The following is a 9,646-nucleotide window of genomic DNA, read 5'->3' on the forward strand; positions in this document are numbered from 1 at the left end:
ATATTTTTTATTATGTATATTTTAGAATTATATAAAAAATATGAATAAGGAGAATTTAATTATATATTCATGATAAATATTTGTTCATTCAAAAGAATTTTTATTTTAGAAAAATCTTTAAAATTTATATTGTATTTTATATTTGAATTTATATTCAATCTATTTCATAACTTTTTAATATCATTTTATGAACACTGATATAGTATCATATATGATTATCTTGTAGTAGATGGCGCTTTCTCAAATTAATCTAGTGTATAGAACAAATTAATTTATATATTATATGCAATTGCTGACATATTTTATAAAATAATATATCCAACGAGGTAATCCACGATAAATATAGAAAAAATTTTTTGCAATGGAAAAACATATAAAACCATTAATAGATAACAATGTAGATTCTCAATTCATGGCTGTAATAGCTGCAGTAATCGTGATTATTATAACTATAGGTAATTAAATGCAATATATATAGGTTATAAATTTTTTATATTTTATATATGTTAATTTTTAATTATCATGTATTAAAAATTAAAGCAAACTTAAAAATAATTTACACGAATAATAAATTTTGTGATTTTTATTATTACATTATTTAAAACTACATTATAATTCTCTTTCATGTAGCAAATAAAATTAAAAATATGTTCACTTAAAAACTTTTCATATAAATTATTGTAAATAATATATGTACAACATGAAATTTACATCATTATTAGAGTTTAATAATAGGATGTTTTTTTTTTTTAAAGCGTACATATATTCAATTTTTTTTATATTTTTTACTAATATTTATAAATAATATTCACAGTCTCATAGTTTCAGTTGTAACATTCTATAAATACCACATTTATTTTTTTAAAAAAAATGTATATCATTATAGCCACAGTAATTAATAAACATTATAAATATAGCTGCAAGTAATGAAACAAACATAATATTATAGTTGTATACATAATATAAAAATAGGTACATTTTTATGTAAAAATTTTTTAGGCTTTTATCCTAATATTTATAAGATTAAGTTTGTAAAGCCATTTGTTTGATAGTAATAGCTCAATTTTAAACATTACTACCTTTTTTATAAGTTTCTATTCATTTCTTTTGTATAGTGTTATTTGCCATATGGCATAAAAGAAGATCTATAGGAAATAGTATATTGTTAACTGGTCTTAGTGATGCTGGTAAAACATTGATATATGCACATTTACTTTGTTCCAAATTTGTTAAAACACATACATCTGTAAAAGAAAATATAGGAGACATCATAATCAATAATGTAAGTTTACATTAATATATTTTTATTAGTTCTTATAAAATAAATCTTAACATACCAAAAACATAGGTTTCTAAAGTTGTTGGTGTATTTAGCGTTCTTTGAAAATTGTTGATATACCTGGACATGAACGTCTGCGTTATAAATTTTTTGATCAATTCAAATTATCCGCAAAAGGACTTGTCTATGTAATTGATTCAGTAACTTTCCAAAAAGATATTCGAGATGTAGCAGAGTAAGTACACACAAATGGTGAGTCATCACATCCTGCAATATAAATAATAAATAATCTTTCACTTTTAGATATTTATATAATTTACTTTCTGATTCTATTATACAAAAAAAACCTGTACTAATATTATGTAATAAACAAGATCAAACTATGGCAAAAGGTTCAGTTGTTATAAAGACTTTATTAGAGAAAGAAATGAATTTATTACGTATGACAAAAACAAGTCAGTTGGAAGCTACAGATGCATCAGCAACAAATATTTTTCTTGGCAAGCAGGAGAAAGATTTTGACTTTTCCCATCTAGATATAAATATTGAATTTGCAGAATGTAGTGCGTATAACAAGGATTCTGAAACCTCTGCAGATATGGAACAACTAAACAATTGGTTAAAAAAAATTATATAAAAATGTTAAAATGTCTTTTCATTTTTCCAAATAAATTATTTGTTTGTAACTTTTTAAATTGTTTTTTTATAATTGTTTAATTTACATAATTGACTTTCATGTATTTTTTTAATAACAAAATTTATTATTTTTCAATTTTATCATTTGACAATACAATTCTCAATATTTATAAATTAAAAATAATTGTCTTACATCAAATTTGTGTTACATATAATTAAGTTTTGTAGCTTTTACTTAATATAACTTAAAATCTATTATAATTTTGTTCTAACCTAACGATATTTTCTACTTAAGCAAGCATTGTTATATATAGCATAAAATTTGTTCATATTTCTCACATATTTAAGAACAAGTATTAAAATTTTAAGATATTTTTGCTTACGTCTAATATTAAACTTAAATGATACAAATAGTAGAATTTTTCTTTCACTTTAAAAACATAGTTCCGATGATCAGATAATCGATGCAACTGCACGAAATGTAAATGCTTAGTTAATATAGATAGCAAATGGCGTTTTATTTAAATATTTTTTTTCTTTTTCCCATTAAATAAATAATTGTTATTATTAACAATTAACAAAAAAATAAAGAATATTAAATTTTGTGCGAGATATATCGAAATATCATTTTTCAAGTTTTTCAATATATATATATATATATTATTATTACATATATATATATTTATTTATTTATTATATATATAATAAATATAATTATAAAAAATATTTATTTTTTTATATATATTATAATAATTAAAAAATACATAAATTCTCTTGTTTTCAAATAATATACGAATATAGATATAATATTCTCTAATTACTTATGTCAATTTTATATATTATCTTTATAATAATTATTTAATTTAATTTAATAATAATTATTATATTTTAGATCAATATTTTAAAATATTTCTTCATTATTAACTTTTAAATTTTCAAAAAAAGTTTAATGTATTAAATAAATCAATTTTAAATTTATAAAATTGAAAAAAATGGATATCATAAAAATATACAACAAAATTTTTTATAAATTGAATTGTCTTCAAAATATTAAAAAAGAATAATTTTGATATTTGAATTAAACTTAACTCTAATTAAATAATATTTCTATAAAATATAATTGCAATATATTTATGATATAATATGTAAGAATAAATAATATAATTATGCTAACTAATTATGCTAATTGAAAAATTAAATATCTTAAGATTATTAACATCATAATAAGATCAGATATTATTCTTAAACACATATTTTTCAAATTAAAATTATAACTAACGTATATAAATAAAAATATTAATTATATTTTATTTAAAATTGCATTTTATAACAAAAAAATATTTATAAATGAATCAAAGATTTAAGTTCTAAATATATTAAATTTATTCAAAATAATTAAAAATTTAATTTGATAAATCAATTTAATAAATCAAAACGAAATCTGTTTCACATTATGCGCCATTGTACGCCATTTTGAAACACTTATCACTTGAAATTATAAAGAAGAAGGAATATAACCTCGAATATCAATTATGTGTTTATTTATAAAGTATTATTTGAGATAATATAGATAAGATAAAACAAATTGTTTTGCATATTTTGATCATTGTTCGGCTATATTTTTACTGAATATTACGCATTTTACAACATTCAATCTTTTTCTTCACTCGGAAAACTGTTTTAACTGTCAAAAGAGAAATTTCGAACACATATTATATTATGTCTCATTCCACATCTCAGAATAAAAACTACAATATTATTATTGGAGGTAACTTTTTATATTATATATAATATAACTTTTTATATTATATGTTTTATATATATTATATAATAATTTTTCTTATAAAAAAATTTTTTTTTAATATGAAATTATAAACCAAATATTTACATATATTTATACGTTAAATATATCCAATTAATTGACTTTAAAAATTGAAAATTAATTTATTAAAATTAATTAATTTAAAAAATGCTCAAAATATACAATCATTATAAATACAGATTTGAGTTACTTAAATCTGAACAGATTTAATTAAACAAATCATTTTTTGAAATAAAATAAGATATCTTGAATATTTATCATTATAGATAATTAGATTATTAAATTGTTTTATCATAATATATGTATATATAATTACAAGAATGCAATGAAATTTAATTTTAATTATTGATATTAAAATCTTATAAGTTATTTACAACATAATTTTTAAGTCAAGAATTTATTTTAAAAATTTGTCATATGATTACAAAGTTATAATATAATATTTTAAAATGATATATAATATTTTAAAAGTAATATTTCAATTTTAATAATATAACTTAAATTTATAATGTCCAACTATAAATTATATAATAAAAATTTTAAAAAAATTTTTATAAAATTAAAAATTAATTAAAATCAGATAAAAAGTAATTAACTTTTATATTTTTTATAGATATGCGAATTGCATACAAAGACAAAAACGAAACTTTTACAGAAGATCATCTTGTAAGTAAAGAACCAATTGGTCAATTTAGAGCCTGGTTCGACGAAGCATGCAAAATTCCGCAAATTTTTGAAGCGAATACAATGTTTCTTGCCACAGCTACCAAGTAATATTAAATAAATTAAATTTTAATATATATTAAAAAGTATATTAAAAAACAAAATTTTTCATTGTAAATTAAAAACTATCGTTTTTAAAAATATCGATCTTTACAGAAATGGAATCCCGTCCGTGCGACCAGTATTACTCAAAGATTATGGAGAAGATGGTTTCAAATTTTACACTAATTATGAAAGTAGGAAAGCTCGCGAAATAGTAAGTACATTATATTCATATTTTTTAAACATTATATATATATCTATTTGATTTTTAGGCTGAAAATCCAAATGTGGAGGTGAATTTTTACTGGCAACCTTTACATCGAAGTGTAAGAATCGATAAATCGATATAATAATATAATATAAATCGATATATATTATATAATAAAAATTATATAATATATAAGAATTATTTTTTAAAAATAATATTAAATCAGCAATAACATTTTATCTTTATTTTATCTTCATTTATTTATATCAATTTAAATAATAGAGATACTTTATAGAGTCTATTTTAATAAAGTCTTTTTTCTTAAATAATTATTTTCAAATAATATTCATATTTAAATTATCATTATAAATTATTATTATATTAAATTTTCATTATATATAATTATTAAAAATTAGGTACGTATAGCAGGTACAATAAAGAAAACTTCCTTAAAAGATTCAGAACGTTATTTTCAAAGCCGACCATATGCAAGTCAAATAGGATCAATGGCTAGTAAACAGAGTAGTGTAATTGCAAATAGAAATACACTTATAATAAAAGAAAGAGAATTGTTAGCTCAATTTCCAGAAGGGAAAGTTAAAAAACCAGATTGGTGGTAATTAATATGAATTATTATATATTATTATATAGAAAATAAATTATTAAAAATATATAATATGGTATACAATGATAATAGATTAATTTGATTTTCAGGGGAGGATATATTATTATTCCACATTCCATAGAATTTTGGCAAGGTCAAAGCGATCGCTTACACGATAGAATTCATTTTAGACGATTAAAACCAAACGAAAAAATCGACAATGTACTTGTTCATCAAGGAGATAATGGATGGGTTTATGAAAGACTATCTCCATAAGTAATATAAAAAAAATTAGATTATTTATTATAAATGCAGAAAAGACAATATTTTTTCAGTTATACATTCTACTTAGGTAAACTACTTAAATAATACTATTTTCTTTCAATTTTTAAAATTTCTCTTTGTAATCCTAAAAATATATATATATATAATTGTTGCTTGTTTAAAAAAATTGTAAAATATATATTTACCCTCTTTACTTTTCCATACTATTTTAACATCAAAAATTCCATCTTCTATTATTAGGTTTTCAAATTGTCTCATTCCTCCTCCAACACCAAAATAATAACTTTTACCAGCAATAAACCTAAGAATATTATGTGATTTAATTATATTATATTTATTATATTTTATTATCATAAAAACTCTGAAGTTTATACATTAATTATTATACTTGCCCAACACCATTTTGATTGAGTTTTTGTTTAAAAACTTCATACAGCTTTTTATGATTATTAGGATTATAAATTGTTTCGCTTGTAAAAATCAGATCATATCCTATAAATCCTTTGTCATCGTTACACAATTTCGTAAATGATTCCCAATCGCCGCAAAAAAATTGACATTTCTTTAATATATTTTTTCGATCTTCAAAATTTAACATAACATTTGGAATGGTTACAGTTTTAATTATTTCTATATTCTGTGAAATTATTTAACTGTACAGTTCATTTTATAACGAATATAAAGATTACTATAATAAGATACGAACATAATCTTGGAAATGTACAATCGAATTTTTAAGAAGAGCAATTAGACCAATTATACCAGTACCACATCCCAAATCCAAAACAAATTTATTTTGGAATTCAATGTTATTTTCTGATAAATATTGTCCTAAATCATAACTGCATTCCCAAATTTTTAAGCCACCTTTTTAAAAATATGAATATTGAGAAACTAATATAACAAAAAATATAAGATTTTCTTTTAAGTAAAATTAAATAGTCTACCTTCATATTTAGCGGGAATAAGATCAGAATGTTGTATCTCTGCCTCTATAATATTACTGCAATTTTCTTTTTGCAAATCATGCAAAGCCTTTTCAGATCTAATTAATTTTAATTTACAATCCGGAAATATTAAATATTCTGTATAATCGTTCGATTCGTAGTATTTTTCGATTTGTAATTCCGAAATCTCCACTTTTGAAGCAGGAATCCAATTAATTGTCGATTTTTTCGTATCGTCATTTTTTTCTAAAATAACTCCATTTAAATTTCTTTTATAAAATTATTTCTTAAAATATTAATTTATAATCAATAAAAATATGAATTCTTCTTAAAAATTAACCGTGGATGGAGTATAAGAAATATAACCTCAAAATAATTTCTTACGTTAAGAATTTGAATTAATTTTATAGAAAATATAACAAAAATACCTTCATCTTTTTTGTTATTTGAAAAGCCAAATTTAAACATTGCATTTAACAATTTTCACAATTATTCGCAAAAAACTAATACAAACTAATAAAAATAAAATTGAAATCAAAAATCATATCAGAATCAAATACGAATGAGATATACTAGAATTAAACTTATTTGTCAATAATAGAACATATATATAATTATTATATTTTAATAATGTAAAATTATTATATTAACAATGTTAAAAATGCAATATTTGCAATATTTATGTATATATATAGTATAATTTAGAAATTTAAATTATAAATAACATATATAAAAGCATATTGAATTAAAATTACATAAATAATTTTATCTATTTATAATATAACTACAATAATATAATAATATATATGTAAATATATATGTATACATGTATATATTAAGATAAAAATTATTAAATCAAACATTTCAGTTTAATACATATATTCTAAAATTATAAAATTATAATATATATATATATATATATATATATATATATATATATATATATATATATATATATGTATATTAAATTGAAATATTTGATTTAATAATTCTTATCTTTCAGTCTAAATTTTTCATATTATTGATAAATTTATATTATTAATAAAAAAAATCGTGCAATTATTCCATTATTCCATTTATCAAATAAATATTAAATAAAATGCAATTATGAATCTTATCATAGTAATATTTTATATATTGTATCGTCTTATCTTTTATTAGATATTATCGTTGATTACATATCAACGTTTCTTTTTTTAATATTCCATGGAAAAAAGATATTTATCAAAAGGTAATGAATTTATTTTGCGTAGAATGAAAAAGGAAGGGAATAAAAACATGTCGAAAACATGTCTTAACAAGTGTTTCTGAGGGACTTCCCAGACATTCAATTTTTAGTTTAAAAACCAGCTTCATTTCATAATTCTTATTTAATTATAACGACGAGCTAAAACGATCACTAATATCATGGAATCGAAAAATTTTTTAATTCTTACAGTATACATTTTGATTTTATTCGTATCGATCGAAAATATATTCACGTTATCAATTTCCTATATCAATTTTGAAAATAAAACTGGTAAAAATTATTTTAGCTTAAAATTATTAAATTTAGATTTAGTAAGTGAAAAATAGATATAAAAATAAATTTTCATTTTTATTAATTCAAATCTTTTTTTTCTTTTCATTTTTTATTTTCACAATAGTATATATAATTCAAAAAATTCGTCGATTACTTCACTTTTCACTTTTTTTTTATCACCACATAAATCTGAATGAAAAGAATTTAACGAGTATCGTATATAAAATTTAATATATTCAGGAAAATATTTATCGACAGTTAATTATAATAATTTTTTAATTAATACGATAACACTTAAGAAACATTGCACTATCAGATCACTTTGTTTAATTTTATGTTCACATTTCTTTCCCAATTCTTTATTACTACTCGTATAGAAAATTTAGAAGAATAAAAAGAATTAAAAAGAATATTATCTCGATCAGATATAGAGATTCCTAATATCGTGAGCAGAAAGGAATGGCAAGCTAGACCACCGGTTGCCCGAGAATTAATGGACGATAAGCCAAAACCTTACGTAGTCGTTCATCACGGAGGGATAATACAATACTGTTTCGATGTGAAAACGTGCTCAGCCATCGTGAGAGAATACCAAAACATGCATTTGGACGAACGAGGCTGGTACGACATTGGTTATAGTTTCGTGATAGGCGAAGATGGAAATGCTTACGAGGGTCGAGGCTGGGATTACGTTGGAGCACACGCACCTGGTTATAACACGCAGAGCATTGGAATATGCACCATCGGTGACTTCAGTAGTAAATATTTTGTGAATTGATTAACAAAATTTCATGTGAAATTTAACAATGAAAAATGAATTAGTGACATGTTAAATGTGATTGAATTGAATCGAAATTTAATTCTAATTACGATTAACGATAAAAAGTTATATTTTTATCGTTATCAGATTTTTACAATATCAAAATTCTAAGTTTTATAAACTTTAGAGCATTTGAATTTTTTTTTTTAATTTTTTTTAAATTTTCAGTGCATTATAGATTCTAAGACATTATTATAATACAAATTTTATTATTCATTATGAAAATCTATGAAATCTATTTTTCTTGTAGATAGACTTCCCAACAATGCAGCTCTGAAGACATTAGAAGCTTTGATTAAATACGGAATATCCCTTGGCAAAATCAGTCAAGATTACCATATTATAGGACATCGACAAACTAAAAATACTCTTTGTCCAGGCGACAAATTTTACGAATACGTTCAAAAGTTTCCACGATGGACGTCCAAACCAATACCAAAAAATTCGACAACATCATAATCATGTAAATGATTATTGTTGGATGAATGAAAATATCGATGAATAATGTAGAAGCTTAATACAATAAACATTTTACAATACAATAGATAGTACATATATAGATAATAGATAATATCTTGAAATACTTATGAAAAATAGTTATAATAATTAAAATTATAAACTTAATTGCAATTTAACAATAAATAGAGAGATTAAAAAATGGTTTTTATTATGTTAAGGAAATTTACAGTATTTATATCGTATTGATAAAAAAATATAATTAGCGATAATTAAATATAAAGATTAATTGCGACTTATTT

The 9,646-nt window shown here is 20.9% G+C and overlaps 4 protein-coding genes and 1 long non-coding RNA gene across 5 annotated transcripts; 3 read left to right on the forward strand and 2 right to left on the reverse strand.

Moving 5' to 3' along the window:
• The first annotated feature begins 218 nt into the window (after nucleotides 1-218).
• Nucleotides 219-1,969, forward strand: LOC410469 (signal recognition particle receptor subunit beta). Its single transcript, XM_393949.6, has 4 exons — nucleotides 219-455; nucleotides 1,116-1,282; nucleotides 1,375-1,514; nucleotides 1,583-1,969. The coding sequence occupies exons 1-4, from the start codon at nucleotides 362-364 to the stop codon at nucleotides 1,914-1,916; spliced, it is 735 nt and encodes a 244-aa protein (XP_393949.2). The 5' UTR covers nucleotides 219-361; the 3' UTR covers nucleotides 1,917-1,969.
• On the reverse strand, nucleotides 1,434-2,311 carry LOC107965448. The gene is made up of 2 exons (XR_003306010.1): nucleotides 2,189-2,311; nucleotides 1,434-1,546 (listed from the first exon to the last, which is right to left on the reverse strand). It is a non-coding gene; the product is annotated as an uncharacterized LOC107965448 (long non-coding RNA).
• Nucleotides 2,312-3,382: 1,071 nt separating this feature from the next.
• Nucleotides 3,383-5,744, forward strand: LOC409066 (pyridoxine-5'-phosphate oxidase). Its single transcript, XM_392591.7, has 6 exons — nucleotides 3,383-3,683; nucleotides 4,351-4,507; nucleotides 4,617-4,716; nucleotides 4,775-4,828; nucleotides 5,127-5,326; nucleotides 5,425-5,744. Exons 1-6 carry the CDS (start codon nucleotides 3,635-3,637, stop codon nucleotides 5,588-5,590), a joined length of 726 nt encoding a protein of 241 aa, XP_392591.2. The 5' UTR covers nucleotides 3,383-3,634; the 3' UTR covers nucleotides 5,591-5,744.
• On the reverse strand, nucleotides 5,592-7,052 carry LOC551116 (histidine protein methyltransferase 1 homolog). The gene is made up of 6 exons (XM_006564051.3): nucleotides 6,975-7,052; nucleotides 6,547-6,792; nucleotides 6,306-6,466; nucleotides 5,992-6,236; nucleotides 5,785-5,900; nucleotides 5,592-5,723 (listed from the first exon to the last, which is right to left on the reverse strand). Exons 1-6 carry the CDS (start codon nucleotides 7,012-7,014, stop codon nucleotides 5,686-5,688), a joined length of 846 nt encoding a protein of 281 aa, XP_006564114.1. The 5' UTR covers nucleotides 7,015-7,052; the 3' UTR covers nucleotides 5,592-5,685.
• A 786-nt stretch (nucleotides 7,053-7,838) lies between these two features.
• LOC725158 (peptidoglycan-recognition protein 1) lies at nucleotides 7,839-9,395 on the forward strand. Its single transcript, XM_001121036.5, has 3 exons — nucleotides 7,839-8,065; nucleotides 8,494-8,826; nucleotides 9,139-9,395. Exons 1-3 carry the CDS (start codon nucleotides 7,954-7,956, stop codon nucleotides 9,345-9,347), a joined length of 654 nt encoding a protein of 217 aa, XP_001121036.2. The 5' UTR covers nucleotides 7,839-7,953; the 3' UTR covers nucleotides 9,348-9,395.
• Nucleotides 9,396-9,646: the final 251 nt, after the last annotated feature.

Source organism: Apis mellifera, linkage group LG13 (genome assembly GCF_003254395.2).
Source record: "Apis mellifera strain DH4 linkage group LG13, Amel_HAv3.1, whole genome shotgun sequence".
In the NCBI taxonomy this organism is placed as follows: domain Eukaryota; kingdom Metazoa; phylum Arthropoda; class Insecta; order Hymenoptera; family Apidae; genus Apis; species Apis mellifera.